The sequence below is a fragment of the Gigantopelta aegis genome, chromosome 4 (genome assembly GCF_016097555.1).
Source record: "Gigantopelta aegis isolate Gae_Host chromosome 4, Gae_host_genome, whole genome shotgun sequence".
Classification (NCBI taxonomy): domain Eukaryota; kingdom Metazoa; phylum Mollusca; class Gastropoda; order Neomphalida; family Peltospiridae; genus Gigantopelta; species Gigantopelta aegis.
The window spans coordinates 86341597-86358938 of NC_054702.1; the positions used below are offsets into that span (position 1 = coordinate 86341597).

At 37.4% G+C, this 17342-nt stretch overlaps 1 protein-coding gene across 9 annotated transcripts in view; it reads right to left on the reverse strand.

Moving 5' to 3' along the window:
• LOC121371298 (calpain-A-like) overlaps positions 1 to 17342 on the reverse strand; it is an 81478-nt gene that overhangs the window by 51943 nt on the left and 12193 nt on the right. Inside the window, exon 1 of one of the 9 annotated variants that reach the window (XM_041497099.1) lies at positions 6124 to 6706. The exons of 7 other annotated variants lie outside the window; for them this stretch is intronic. In XM_041497099.1, coding sequence (XP_041353033.1) covers positions 6124 to 6354 — 231 coding nt within the window. In that variant the 5' untranslated portion in view covers positions 6355 to 6706. Of the gene's footprint in view, positions 1 to 6123; positions 6707 to 17342 lie in introns of those variants that run through there. One more of the 9 variants, XM_041497100.1, reaches the window with a different exon arrangement.

Below are 17342 nucleotides of genomic sequence, written 5' to 3' on the forward strand. Positions count from 1 at the left end.
AAACAAAATATTGGTAGACATTTATAAGTAACTTTATATTCACTAAATATACTGGTCATAATTAATACTTTATGCGGCAATTCAAAATAATCAGTTAACTTGCAGTTTTAAATTAAAAGTTTGTTTAAGGGTAAATGAAACTGACACATATTAATCAAAATGTGTTATAGTCTGTTCCAATAAAGGTTACAAATCTCCTGTTTACAGAAATTTTTATTTTAATTTCAAGAGTAAACACCACCTTGTACATCAACGAGAGCCCAAACAAGTAAATGCTAAATTAGGTAGAGTATCATTAAATAGGTATTTACAAAATATTTACTTGTCAGTTTAATATGAAAGAAATAATTGACGAAAGTCATTTTTATTCTATTTCCGACACTACTTTAGTATACGAGGACTAGCTTTGAAATAACAGATACATGTATTTTGTTAGAAAATAACTGGGTTTTTGCAGTTTTTAAAGTTTGACAGATATTTTGACGAAATTTTCTGTGGACCTCAGAGCTAGCCCTGATAATGATGTACCGGTATTCATAGTTTTACCTATACTGTAATACATGGACAATGGACAGAATAAAAGAAGGACAATTATTGATTTCAAGTGACAAACTGGTACACTAGGTCAGCATACAGTTAACTACTGAGAGATGCAAAGACGATGAATGACAAAGTGACCATACTGACGGGTATCAATTAATACCAACTACCATGAACAACACAGTCTGCAACTGTTGAAACACATGGTATGGTATGGTATCATGGTGTGGTATATTAGTATGGTACCCAGCATTTAAGCTTTGTAGAGGAACTAACAAGGCTGCACCATATGTCCTGGCTGACACATTAATCTATTTTTACATTTCCAGCTACATCCTCATAGCTCACAGTGTTTACTGTATACACATTTCTCAGACCTCTGACAAATTTTACTCTAACACTCAACACACATACAGTCAGACTTTCTCAAATGGCACTTCTGTATCAGCAGCCACCTGTCTAGACCATCTTATTTGAAAAATCATCTAATATACGGTACTCACTGGTATTACTATATATGCCACTGGCGTAGGAAGCGAGGGGGGAGGGCAAGGGGGGTATGTGCCCCCCCACTTTTCAGATATTTTGCTTTATATTTGCTTTATAATAGTGTAAAAGTGTGTAAATATAAAAGTGTGCCCACCCCCACTTTTTGGCACCTTCCTACACCACACAACTGGTATAACAAAGGCCGTTGTATGTGCTATCCTGTCTGTGGGATGGTGCATATAAAAGATCCCTTGCTGTTAATAGGAAAGAATAGCCCATGAAGCGGCAACAGCGGGTTTCCTCTCTCGATATCTGCGTGGTCCTTAACCATATGTCTGACACCATATAACTGTAAATAAAATGTGCTGAGTGCATCGTTAAATAAAACATTTCCTTCCTTCCTACACCACTGTATGCATGCAACAATCTACTGACTTAAGGCTAGTGATATTATAAGAGAATATCTTCTAACACTGCCTTAGGTTTCACTGAATTTATCTGCATGTGAGGCATACATTACAGTATGATTACTGTACATGTGTAATATATAGGATATAGCAGATCACTTGACATAATACATTAAATGAACAACAAAACAAACCCAACCCAGCAACATACAAGTATGTGTCATACCCATTAGCATTTGTCCTCACTTATTCCACAACTTATTGCCTTTCATTTCTCATTTTGCAATAATTTAACATAGGATTTAACTGAAAGAAAATAAAACTTGAAAGTTATGCATGCTATGTGCTATATATTATATGGACAGAAATAAGTATAGTATGAATCATAACAGGGTTGTAACTAGTTATCAATCCATCATTAAATGATACAGAATTTATTGGGAGAAGCCAAGATTTAAAAACTTGTCGGAAATGATATAAAGTGCAAAAATTAAAGGAACCAAAAGATGACTCATGGGTCTAATCGGGGAGATATATAGTGTTACAGTGTGAGGTGGAACTACTTACAGCCACAACAACTTTGGTGATCATTCATAGCAACCTGACATGTCAATATTACTTTGAGGAAATATTACTGCCTGTAATTTTTTCTGACTAACAGAATGGGACCATGTTTGTTTTTCAATGTAACAATGCTCGTAACCAAAAAGTGATATTCTCATGTTATGCTTTTTATAGTAACGACTTGTAGTAGACTTGAATTGTAACATGTGAACCCCGAAATTGTAATAATTTTTGTAGATACTCCCAAGTTGTGACAACATCATAGCGATTAGAACATGTTCTACACACTATTACAAATCTCTACAAATATCATAACGTGAGAACACTTCTTAAAGGAATGCTAAAGCAAGGCTTTTGGACTGGTGTGCATATTCAACAATACATAATGCACATTATTGCATATTATCAACAAGTATAATCATATAGTTAATTAATAAAACGGTTAAATGTGATGGCTATTATATATAATGGACACAACCATTTTGTACTACCCCAGTGAATACGCCCTCTGGCGAGCTGGTGGTTACGTAATACCTAACGTGTCACGTCAGGAATTAGTCTTCGAACTGAAGAAACAAAACATACCTGATTTTTGCGGATGCATCGCAATGTTCTGTAATAATATTCATCCCAGTAACACAGCAATGTATATATGTGGTTTATTTTTCAATACAAAAATAAAAAACCATTGTCAAAGTGTTGAAATAACTGTATTATATTTTGTATATAAATTAACCCACATACTGAAATAATAGCCGGAGTGTTTTCTTGCTTAATTGGTCTTTTCTTTCCGTGGCCTGTACCTGTGGTTCTTGATTGGCAGGTGTATATTTAGACGGTCCCTAGACACTGTGTCTAGACACACTAAAAAGACGTGCCTCTTTTATGAAGATCACAGGGTATTGTGTAATAACCTAAAATCGTAATGGACTTTACCAGCTTTATTACTGTAAGTAATTCTGTAAAACCCTTGATTAAGTAGACTTTCCCCATCTAAAATCACAAAACTGACCAATTACGTAGTCCCATGCAGAGAAAAGACAATTATCACTTGAGTATTGTGAGTGGTTGTTTTTGCTCGAACGTATCCTACCAACAGGCCTAATAATATGCATTTTTTCTTTGGATTTAAAAAACCCAACAAAACTATAACTCCATTTCGTTATATTGATGCAAACTGAAATATATATAGTTAAATAGTTTATTATACTATCAAGTCATTTATGTTGTTTTACAAGTCAGGTTGATGAAAGCGAAGCGCCTTGTCATAAATTAGAGCATTTGTTTACACTGTGCTTAATAGAGAAGTTGGACCTGAGCTGACGTCACTTTGCCCCAAGCTATACCACCGGACGTCACAAAAACAAAACACAATGGCTGCCCCCAGTTAGCAGGAATAATCACAGTTTTTTATTAATTCTAAAATTACGCGTTTTTCATTTGTTAAAGTGTCAGTATGTCTTGGTGGCCCGGGTGTGCATCTTTCCAACAATCTTGCTGGAGTTTAGTCTACCTTTAAGGCAGACAAATTCATGCATCAACAATGCTTTAATTACCCTTGGCCAACTAAATAATCTGATCTCTCCCCATTGAACATATGTGGGATGTTCTTGGAAGACAGCTTGGCTCACCCAAGCATGCACCAGCCAATATTACTGTTATTGACCTCCACGATAAATGAAAGTCAACCCCAAGAGCAATAATCTGTGTGGTAAAGGGTGGGACATATCCCAGTGGTACAGCGCTTGCTCGATGTGCGGTCGTTGTGGGATCGATCCCCATCAGTGGGCCCATTGGGCTATTTCTCGTTGCATCCAGTACACCACGACTGGTATATCAAAGACCGTGGTATGTACTATTCTGTCTGTGGGAGGGTGCATATAAAAGATCCCTTGCTGCTAATCGAAAAGAATAGCCCATGAAGTGGCGACAGCGGGTTTCCTCTTTCAATATCTGTGTGGTTCTTAACCATATGTCTGATGCCATATAACCATAAATAAAATGTGTTGAGTGCATTGTTAAATAAAATATTTCTTTCTTTCTGTGTGGTAAAGCCCTCACCTGATGCACAGTCGGTCTGGGATCGATCCCCATCAGCTATTTCTTATTCCAGCCAGTGCACCATGACTTGTATACCAAAGGCCATGGTTTGTGCTGTCCTGTCTGTAGGATGGTGCATATTAATGGGAAAATGTAGCATGTTTACTCTCTAAGACTATATGTTAAAATTACTAAATGTTTGACATCCAATAGCCTATGATTAATAAATCAATATACTCTAGTGGTGTCATTAAACAAAACAAACTTTAACTGTGATTTAATTTCTAGCATGAAGACAAGGTACACTCAGTGCATGTAGTGATGTGTGTTGTGGACATATGTGCTACTGACAATTAACACTATACATTAGAATTTTAAATTTCAAGTAAGTGTACACAGTTGGTGTTCCTTTAAGTTGTATGTCTAGTGTATAACTGCACTAGTTACATACATGTACACATGCACACCTTCAATACTATAAGTTTTCAATTTCCGGAGGTTACCTCTGTATAAACTTAAAAGCATCATAAACATAACCCACCTGCATGTACTAAAGAGTATTTTAACTACTACAGTCACACAATAATCCAGTGTTACTGTCGTCTTTCAACTGGAACATGAAAATGTCAGACAAGCTGAAAACCTTTTGACATAATAATTTTAGAAACTTATTCTGATGAAAAGATGTATATACAACTGTCTTTCAATGGTCAAAGGCATCTACCTAAGATGTAAGGATTAACCCTGTATACAGTAGATACTATCAGGTGAATTTTATTATTCTATGCTCCACATATCAAAGCCTGAACATATATTGTGTTTGGTCCATTCTATGCAATAATCCAGTACATTTATAAAAGAATCACTATCAGGGATCGAAATTGGCTGACATGCCTGCCAGATATTAATTTCGGCAAGCTACAAATACTGCCGACCCAAATCAAAACCTGCCGGACCAAACATTCAAACTAATGTGTGAATAATAAACATAAAATAATTGCAGGTCTGATGGGATGACAAGCAATAAAATCTTCCAGCCCATGGTGATGTTGACAGACAAAAACTGGTTGGGACAGTAGAATTTCAACCCCTGCGTATAGTAGAACTTTCTCAAATATCCTCCTTTAACTTATAATCACCAATCAGTCTCACAAAAAAAGGTTTGTTTTGTTTAATGACACCACTAGAGCACATTGATTTATTAATCATCAGCTATTGGCTATCAAGCATTTATATGCACCATTCCACACACAGGGTAGCACATACCAGTCTTTACCAGTTGTGGTGCATTGGTTGAAACAAGAAATAGCCCACTGGGCCCACTGACGGGGATCGATCCCAAACCAAATGCACATCAACCAAGTGCTTTGCCACCCCTAATCAGCCTCAAGGCCATTTATTAATCCTAATCATGAAGTATAAATGGACCTGTAGTAAGCAGCCACCTTTTTAAAGAGGAGCCCTATGTTTTATATCCATTTTAGTGCCTGCTTGCATGCCAACAAAGGTTTTGACTAGATACATGTGTTAAATTAATACTGCTTGTAGATTTCTTAATGGTCTCACTCACCACATGAACATATACCAGTTTATATATTTTGCATACATCTGTGAAACATCAGTTGTAAGGGCGAGGCTTAATGTAGCATATTTTATACTGGGTTTTTTTCCTTTTCCTCCAAATCTAATGTCAAAATGTTCACTTCAGGAAAGACAACCCACTATCCCTATCACCCCCAAACAACACTGGTACATGTACAAAATCTCCTATAAAATGCACATTATTAAATTGTTATTTTACAAGCAATTTAACACCTGAGTAAACTTTAAAAAATTGCCATGTTAGCAAAATTAAACAAAACAAGAAGAAAAGGAATGTTTTCAGAACACTTTAAACTATTTGATATGTGACACTTGGTTTAGATGTGCAGGATAGAAACCTGCTGCCACCACACAGGTTACTCCTTTTCATCTGCATGAAGTTATTATAAACACTATGTTATGAAAACACACTGGCTACTTCCTTTTATAAAACCGAATTACAAAACCTAAAACAATATTACCATGAAAAGGTAAAACTTACACCTGGTCTTAACCACTCGATTTCACGTGGGGGGTCCTGACTAAAGAACAATGAATCGTTTTCTGCTGGGAACTCTGGGTCTTCGAAAAGAACCCCTTCTTCTTCTTCTTGAGTCAAACTCTCTATAATCGAAGCAAAATCCTGATGATAGATGGCAAAAAACGGATCCTTATTGTGCCGACGAGATGAACGTCCCTTCAGATATCCTTTGAACATGTCAAACACAGACATTCTGGCTTCAGGTGCAATGACAACTCAAACCTGTGTGTAACTTCCAAAACTGAACTCCTGTTCAGGACAGCTCGACTTGCCAATAACAGTGTTTGTATACTTTTTCCAACAAACCTTTTCACAGTTAGAATGAAACCGGTTCAAGCTTTATGCAAAAGCCAAAGAGACTTGTTCTGTCACAGGGAAATATTCACCTAGATTATGTGTCAATGCAGGTTTGAAAACTTCATGTAACACAGCTAAACAAGAGTTTGTAACAGTGAGGGTAAAAGTCTCTCGGTGTGATGTGTGTTATTCGGACCGCACCAGCCTCTGACTGACCGTAAATCTGTGTCAACTGCAGGCAGGACACTGTGTAACACCGGCAGGAATGTGATGGGTGGGTGTATACAGGTATTTACTTACAGTTTACCTTCTGTCATACCCTGTACATACAGCTATATATAGACTGGAAATCCCATTAACATCATACCGGTTTTTATCTGATACAGCTTCATACAGTCAGTTATGGCCATTTTAATGAATAACTGTTGCATATGGTTTCGAAAGTTACATGTTCGGCATATTGTTAGTACATGTACATGGCTATATACATGTCCTGAATGCGATAATTGAGTTGTTCAGTGTACAACGGTGATCTAAATCCTCTACCAGAATCATGACGATGTCAGCTGTAAGTGGTTTACTGTTACATTATTTAAATGCCATATTTATCTATTTTCATGTTTGTATCTAGTTCATAACATTCATTTCAGGTTTCAGTATGCTTTCCTCAACATGCATCTCAGCTATCTGGGCTGTCTGTTTACATAGAACAGGTTTGTAAAATAAAACTGATGGTAGACATGTTTTCAACAACAATTTAATAATGGTACATCTTAATTTAAGAGCTCTGTGATCAGATGTATCCTTTTTACTTTCATCCAGACCTCATTCTGCACATACTGTCCATTGTCTGTCAAGTTCACTTGCACTAAAATCAATTGATGTAAACAGTTCTGCCCATTTTGGCATATTTACACCTGTCTGCACAAATCATTCTAGGACCAATTTTAGACCTCTGCTTTTAAGTCTTGCTCTTCATATATATAATCATAACATGTGCTTTTATAAACTATGGCAATTCAAGGGGATGGGGGAGAGAATCATATGTAGATACATCTGTTACACATCAAGTCATAATAATGAATTTCATGCTGGAATGATCATAGGTGTCAGCCGAAGACAGCAATTCGGAATGACAGGTTGGTGAGTTAATATATTAATTTGATTTTCATTGAAGGGGAAAGGAGGGGGTGGTCAAAGCGTTATCATCAGTGTTCAGCAGTTTGTGACTTCCAGCTATATATATCAAACTTGAAAAGAAATGATTTCCAATATGTTTGCATGTGGACAGTTATTTTGCTAAAACATGTGACAGGTGTTTGTACAAACTAGACCACAGATGATGGGTAACATGTGCAGAAGCAGATGCGGATAAACAAAAATGGATAAATCTCAACATGGCCTTAGTCTAAAAGAAAAAGAAAAAGCAATAAAGCAATCTATGTAGTAACTGGAATTATTATCCAATGTTTGACAGTACAAGTACATTGCATCTGTCATTATGATCATTTGAAATCAGAGAAAATTACATTCCTTTGTATTACAGTGTAATATCAGCTTTCTAGAGTCATGCATGAATTTTTAAAATGTTTTTCTTTACAAACTGCTTATGACATTCCACATACAGTGAAACACCCCTAAACCGGACACCTTTGGGACCAAGTCAAATGTCTGCTTTTAAGGGGTATCCGGTTTAGAGATACTCTCTTTTGCACAAATATTTAAAAAGGGACCATGTAAAATGTCCGATTATGAGAGAATTCCAGTTTACAGAGGGTCCGTTTTTGAGAGTTTCACTGTATATATATAGAACCCTTTGATGTCAAGTCTGCCCATGTATATAAATGACAAACTCCAACCAGTTCACTAGTTCAATGGACACTTCACAGTCGCAATCAGAGCAAAACAGTCACGGTCTTGCTCACAAGGAATATTTGTTACTGACAAACCATTAATGTCCATTAAAAATTAAACAGTATTGTGGTGTGACAATTCTTTCAAGCTAAAATACAAGCTGGGTGCAGATATAGCTTCTTTTTTTTCAGGGTAGGGTGGAGTGGTGGTGGGAGGTAACATCAATGTAATACAGTTTGGTGGTGTTGATTAACAAGACTCATCACATTATACAAATATAAAATTAATTACTTGATCAAAAATAGAGTAACCCATGACCCTTGGGTCCCACCTAAATCTTTGCTTGAAGGAATAATATTTACTAGCATACCTGTATGGTTCAGCAAACATTTATATGAAAATTCTAGAGTATTTTCCAACATTAAGTAACATCCAGGCACCTACATACCGGTACTAGTTATGTGTATATATCAGAATGTGCACATAACCATGGCAACAGAAAATAATATGAAGCAAGTCAAAATTTTATCTTTTGTCACCTGCCTGGCAAACAAAACTATATATAAAATGATGAACTATATTATATTATTTCCAAAATGTAACATTTGTAACATAATTATAAAGTTAATTTCTTAATTAGAATTCAGATGCATGGTTCCATGTTAATGTGTGTGCAGTCAAATCAATAGATGTGTTGTAAGAAATTGTGGAAGCCATATCACCAGTTTATCAATAAACACATTAGCTAATTTCAATTACACATCCTGATTTCCTATACAAATAACAAACCATGATGTTCTAAATGGTCGCAGTGACTGAAAAGTGAGAATGCACAATGCATACAGAATATCCAGATTCTAGTAAACATGCAGTCTTTGACGGTTTAACATATATGTAGTTTATATACACAGTTATGTAATATTTGTTTGTTTGTTTTGTTTAACAACACCACTAGAGCATCATCCCTATCTCACTTGCATACTAACTCAACCTGGATGTAGTCCTGTGGTAAAGCACTCACCCGATGAACAGTCAGTTTTGTATCAGTCCCTGTTGGTGACCCATTTGGCTATTTCGTATTCCAGGACAGTAACATATGCCTTACAAGTTATGATTTACATATTCAGGTACAGACTTGATTGATTGAAAACATATTTATTTTACAAATAACACAAAAATTGGGCCCATGTTTACTAACTTACGATGAGGTCCTCTTCTATATACATACAATATACATGGTTACTATATTACATTAAGGGCAGGACATAGGCCAGTGGCTATTTCTCATTCCAGTCAGTGCACCATGACTGGTATATCAAAGGCTGTGGTATGTGCTATCCTGTCTGTGGGATGGTGCATATAAAAGATACCTTGCTACTAATGGAAAAATGTAGTGGGTCTCTTCTCTAAGACTATATGTCAAAATTACCCCTCAGGCGAGTACTCTACCACCTGAGCTATATCCCAATTGTAATCAAACTGTGCTCAGTCTGTCACACATTACTTGTATGGTGTATTTACTATGGCCGGGCAATATTACCAATTTACCACGTACAGTGAAACCTCTCAAAACAGGACCCTCTGTAAACTGGAATCCTCTCAAAACAGGACCTTTTTGTGGTCCCCTTTTAAATATCTGTACAGTAGAGAACCTCTCTAAACTGCACACCTCTTTAAACCTGATGTTTTACTTGGTCCTGAGGGTGTCTGGTTTAGAGGAGTTTCACTGTATTAGAATGTGAAAATCCAAATAGGATTAATCATGGTAAAGTTTTAGACCATTGTGTCACCATGACTTTTGTAAGATAAATTCTGGATAATTGTGATGGGAATGTCAATGCATTTCTGCATGTTAATTCATTACATTCATTAAATCAATATAAACTGGCTGCTTATCTTAATATACACAACTTATTTAAAGATTAGATAGGTAGGTAGGTAGGTAGGTAACTAGTTTACGTGCTCATATACCACAAGCGTTTCGAACATGCCTAATGATCAGAACAGAATATTAATGGAGAGATATTCAGGATACATTTTGTAAACTTGTGAGTGGACAAATATTATTCTGGATATGCTTGTTCACTGTTCAATTATGGACAAGTAGCATGGTTTTATTTAATCAATTTTTCCTTTGTGTCTGCTTTATAAATGTTCCAATCAACATTTCCAACATAACAATACAACTGACAATAATAATATTTTATTATTTGATGAATTCTTTAATACAGCCATCGTTTTTTTTTTTATACATTCAGAGATTCTGTAATATATTACAACACATACTGCAATGCACATTTACTTATTGAAATAAAAAACAAATGATAATACTCATGCCTGGTTGTAATACTCATGTCTAGTTATTATTTTTATGACCATAATCTAATAAAACAATAGGAATAACAGATTTTAAAACACTTTTCTATGAAATTTAGCCATACAAGAATCACACCCATGGTAAAGCATTCGCTTGATGTGCGGTCGGTTTAGAATCGATCACCATAAGTGGGCCCATTGGGCTATTTGTCATTCCAGCCAGTGCACTATGACTGGTATACCAAAGGCCCTGGTATGTGTTATCCTGTCTGTGGGATGGTGCATATAAAAGATCCCTGGTTATTAACAGAAAAATTTAGCGGACTTCCTCTCTAAGACTGCGACAAAATAACTAAATGTTTGACATCCAATAGCCAATGATTAATAAATCAATGTCCTCTAGTGGTGTCATTAAACAAAACTAACAAACTTTTATGTTAGTTGGTTAGTGGTTAGTGAGAGAGAAGAGGGTGTAGTGGCCTTACACTTACCCACTGAGCCTTTAACAACTCGCTCTGGGTTGAAGCTGGTACCGGGCTGCGAACCCTATACCTACCAAGCCTGTAGTCCGATGGCTTAACCACTGCGCGCCACCAAGGCCGGTTATAAAGTACATGTATCCTGGTACTACATGTATGTGAGAACTCAATGTACACATATAAGATTTCAACAAATCAACTGAACTATCCATACTATCTTAAAATGATAAAGATATCTCCACGATAAACTCTGGGCACTTCTAATTTGTCTAGAGCGAGAACATTTAGCCAATAAAAATGGTTAATAGATCATTTTCTTTACAAGTATATTAGTACTGGCTGACTTAAAAAAATGTGTTGATACCTGTACTATACTGGTAGATAGGATTAGCATTCTTTTCTCATATAACAGAAAAAATAACCATCATCCATTGTAGGTACATGTACAACATTTATCTAACAGTAAACAAACCACTTTGATTACTCATGTTACCCAAGGACCTGTTACCACAGTACTAGTAACTACAGCCATGGATATGTTACTTCAAACTTAAGTTTAATACACTGTGGGATGTTAAATTGCCTAGCCTGGATACTATTACCTGTACATAACATAGAAGAAAGAAAGAAATGTTTTACTTACGGTTATATGGCGTCAGACATGTGGTTAAGGACCACACAGATTTTGAGAGGAAACCTGCTGTTGCCACTACATGGGCTACTCTTTCCGATTAGCAGCAAGGGATCTTTTATTTGCACTTCCCACAGGCAGGATAGCACAAACCATGGCCTTTGTTGAACCAGTTATGGATCACTGGTCGGTGTAAGTGGTTTACATTTACCCATTGAGCCTTGCGGAGCATTCACTCAGGGTTTGGAGTCGGTATCTGGATTAAAAATCCCATGCCTCGACTGGGATCCGAACCCAGTACCAGTGGTATGTGCTTTCCTGTCTGTAGAAAAATGCATATAAAGATCCCTTGCTGCTAATGGAAAAATGTAGCAGGTTTCCTTTGACTAAAAATCAGAATTACCAAAATGTTTGACATCCAATAACCAATGATTAAATCAATGTGCTCTAATGGTGTCATTAAACAAAACAAACTTTAACTGAGAATGTTAACTTGAATATATCTCTAAAATTGTTTTAATTAATTGCAAATTTTTATTTAAATTTTAGTTTAAATACATGTATGTATATAACTAAATGTTACATTATGATTCAAAAATTTTGTATTTTAATTTTGTTCTACAGCAAACAGATTTATTAGACACTAATTCTGTGCAGAATTCTGGTATAATTCATGCCTAGGTTATAATTATGATAACCACGAACTAAACCAGATGAGTACTTGTTTAGCAACAACTTCTGCATCATGATCAATATGAATACTGCTGTCTAAACATTACGCTACTCTTTCACAAGACAGTAAGTACACAGATGGATTGCCATATACTGAACTTTATAGGAGTGTGACAGTATGTGTAACAATTAATGGAGATGATAGGCTAAAGTGATTAGTGAAATTAAGTAAAAAGAAAATATAACTGCAAAAGTTGATCTCACCCTTTAATATTGAAATAGTTGATGTACACATATATTTTATTAGACCATACTTTCCAAATCAATAACACAAACTTGTAGACAGTCAATTTCTGCAGTAAATAGATTCTGTATAGTGTATAGAGACCTGACCACAGCAGTTGAAAGGATAGAAATATAATTGTAGATAGTCAATTTCTGCACTAAATAGATTATACATGTGTCAGTGTACGGATTAACCACGAAAACAAGTCACCTGACTTGCAACTCATATGTATAACCATACAGTAAATATTACATACACACATATCCAATATATATTAACATATAAACTTGATTTCCAATATCATACATTGAATGACAGGCAAAAAACACCCCAAGGAACAATATGCACACACATTGTAACTGGACATCCAGAATACACAATAGAAATCAATGCCTTCGGATTTGTACTCCCTAGTTGATAATATTCTAGCAAGTTGAAGAAATCAATAACAGTATTTCCTTGTAACCAATAAAACATAAACAATAAAATCTTAATATTATAGTGGTGTAACCCATAGCTTTAATCAAGGACCTGCCACATGAGTTTGTACAGGTACACATGTTTTATGCTGTCCCGAGCACACAATCCAGGAACTAGGATCCTAATGTGCTAAACTAATTGTTAATTAAGAGAGTCAAAGAGAGCTGTGTGAATCTGACCCCTGGGCAGTGAATAAAAATAAAGCCACTGGCTAAGCTACAGTTATTCTAGAAATAAAAGAAACACAAAAACCTTTGGAAATTAAGGGATTTTTTTTTTTACTACATACAAGTTTTTGAAATTCATAGTGTGACTCTTTTGACATCAACCCCATTTTCAGTTTTTCAAATTTGGTTAGTGAAAAATTTAAGGATTGATGATCATGCAAAAACCACAAAATCGTCAAATATGTACAAGTTCTTGCATCTGTGGGTATGAATGAAATACTCTAAAATTCCTACTGCCTTTGGTAATCTAAATGGGGGTTTTCCTATCCCATCCAATGTCAGGCTGTGGTATGTGCTGTCCTATCTGTGGAAAAGTGCATATAAAAGATCCCTTACTGCAAAAGAAAATATGGAACAGGTTTACTCTAAGAATTTGTCAGAATTACCAGATATAACTTCCCTTAATATATACTACTCAAAAGAATTTAAGGGTCAAAAATGTATAACCAAATAAGTTTCAGAGTGTATTAGATTGATGATGTAAACTACACCAAATTTTTTATTTATTGTTCCATATTTACAAAAACCCACAAATAAACGTCACTGTATACAAGAAAGTCACATGACATGCTGTCAGAGTTGAAGGTTGTCAAACATGGATTTTACACATTAGAACATTCGTTTAATAGTGTGTGAATCCACCCCTGGCGCGAATACACTTGACACATCGTTGCCTCATGCTGTTGATCAGACGTCTGAAGAACTCTTGGGGAATGGCCTGCCACTCTGCCATAAGAAGTTGACCCAGATCATGAAGGTTGGCCGGAGGGGCATGGTTATCCCGAACTCTCCTGCCTAATTCGTCCCAGGCGTTCTTTATTGGGGTCAAGTCAGGCGAATATGCTGGCCAATCCATCCTGGCGATACCTTGTTGTCTGAGAAAGTCCGTTACCACCCTGGCGCGGTGGGGTCTGGCATTGTCATCCTGCAGAACTGCTCCGCCGCCAATCTGCTGAAGGCCTGGGAGAACCAACGGCCGGATAATCTCATTCAGATAGCGGATTCCATTCAGATTGCCATCCACCACATAGAGGGGGGTCCTGTGGTGGATAGAGATGCCGCCCCACACCATGACGCTGCCACCACCGAACCGGTGATGTTGTCCAAGGTTAACGTCAGCGAAGCGCTCCCCAGGACGTCTGTAGACACGAACCTGACCGTCGTTGAACTGGAGACTAAACCTGGACTCATCAGTGAACATCACTCGACCCCACTGAACACGTTGCCACCGCAGATGAAGTGTGCACCAGTGACGTCTGGCCGATCTGTGACGTGGTAGGAGTGGTGGTCGAACAGCCTGGCGACGGCAGCGTAGATTATTGGCTCTCAGACGATTGCGTATGGTTTGATCAGACACTTGAGTTCCAGTCGCAGTCCGCAGATTGTCACGTAATCGGCGTGCAGTGGTTGTGCGTTGACGTAGAGCCATATTGGTGATGTAGCGGTCCTCTCTATTTGTATTGCTTCGGGGTCTTCCCGAACGTGGACGATTTCGAACAGAATTCGTTGCTTGGTACCGTTGCCACAGTCGGCCAACGACACTCTGACTGACACCAAGTCTCAGAGCAACATTTCTTTGCGTATTGCCATCCTGAAGCCAAGCAATAGCCCTTCCTCGATCTTCGATAGTCAGTTGAAGTCGTACCATTGTCGAATTTGGAGTGTGCACCGTACACGAACGCAAGCTCCAATTATATGGAAATTCAGCATTGGGAACATGGAATACACGTGCAAAGCGTGCAAATGAAGCGCTTTGTGAAAAAGCAAGTTATGGGCACTAGCAGACCTTTCGCTTTCTCCCTAATTTACGTGCAAATGTAAGCATGTTTTCGCCATTAGAACTAGTCGACAGTGTCAATGACAGTGGATTTTAATTCATTTATGGGTTGCTTAGATCCACTTTCATCAAAATGGAACAATACCATGCATGACATTATGGTCTAGCTAATATAATTGACATTCAGAAAATAATGTTGAAAATATCGTCTGACCCTTAAATTCTTTTGAGTAGTATATATACATGTAGCTTATGCTTTTCCAAAGTGTGTGTGTGTGGGAGGGGGGGAGGGGCTGGAGGAGAGTTACCCCAACTTCATGAACCAACAGCTATTTCTTGATAACCAACAGCTCAGTCTGTAAGCATCAGAGGAAGATAGGATCAATAGTCATAATTATGCATGAACTAATAATAACAAAGCACCAGTGTATAACCCTCACACCGGATGAATCACAGGTAATTTAAACTGCAGACATTAAAGCAAGCAGAGCATCTGTTAATTTTATACATGACATCACAAAAATACAGATCTAGGGCCCCAATTCAAAAAGGTATCTTAAGCTCTTTTAAAAAACATTGCATCATCTTTGCAAGTCTTTACAATGAACTGTAACATCACAAAGTTGATTAAATTAGGCCCATAGTAGTCCAATTGTATAGGTGATAAATTTATCAAGCATGGAGCACTGGTTGGTCCCATAGTAGCCCAATTGTATAGGTGACAAATGTATCAAGCATGGTGCACTGGTTGGGCCCATAGTAGTCCAATTGTATAGGTGACAAATTTATCAAGCATGGAGCACTGGCTGGGCCCATAGTAGCCCAATTGTATAGGTGACAAATTTATCAAGCATGGAGCACTGGTTGGGCCCATAGTAGCCCAATTGTATAGGTGACAAATGTATCAAGCATGGTGCACTGGCTGGGCCCATAGTAGCCCAATTGTATAGGTGACAAATTTATCAAGCATGGAGCACTGGTTGGGCCCATAGTAGCCCAATTGTATAGGTGACAAATTTATCAAGCATGGTGCACTGGTTGGGCCCATAGTAGCCCAATTGTATAGGTGACAAATGTATCAAGCATGGCACACTGGCTGGGCCCATAGTAGCCCAATTGTATAGGTGACAAATGTATCAAGCATGGCGCACTGGCTGGGCCCATAGTAGCCCAATTGTATAGGTGACAAATGCATCAAGCATGGTGCACTGGCTGGGCCCATAGTAGCCCAATTGTATAGGTGACAAATGCATCAAGCATGGTGCACTGGTTGGGCCCATAGTAGCCCAATTGTATAGGTGACAAATGCATCAAGCATGGTGCACTGGCTGGGCCCATAGTAGCCCAATTGTATAGGTGACAAATGCATCAAGCATGGTGCACTGGTTGGGCCCATAGTAGCCCAATTTAATAATCTGAATAAAACACAAATGATCAAAGTGTACAGTGTTAATTGTTTCTGTTTATTCAGATGCTGTCAAGAATAAACTAGTAAGTATTGCTTTCCATGGGATTGTTTTGTGGTAACCTCCTGAAAACTTGAATGACTGTTTTCAACTAATTTTTGAAACCTGAACTGTTGGGTAAAACATGCCAACAACATCTATTCTGAAGCCTGAACCGTTGGTAAAACATGCCGACATTTATTCTGAAGCATAAACTGTTGGTAAAACATGCCGACATCTCTTCTGAAGAATGAACTGTTGGATAAAACAAGCATTGATAATATCCATTCTGAAGTATGAACTAGCTGTCCGGTAGAACTGTAACTGGGTCAGCAATATTTTACTAAATTTATACCAATACACCTGTTAGAAAGGTAAACACACTACCAGGGTAACGGCCCACACATACCATAACTCACCTGGATCTCGGTGTGGCCCAGAACCCTATCAGTGCTGACTGTATGGGAGGAAACTGTTTACTCTCACAGTGCTGTGCTAATAGGCAGCAAGGTGGCCACGGCACTTGTGTCTACTCCTCACTCAACTTGGGATTAACACACACATTCTAAACTCGTACTCATATTCTTGCAGAAATATGTGTTGTTACAAAGCAGTGGATCTAAACATTGTTTTGAATATTCTTTACCAGCCTCGGTGGTGTCGTGGTTAAGCCATCAAACATAAGGCTGGTAGGTACTGGGTTTGTAGTCTGGTAT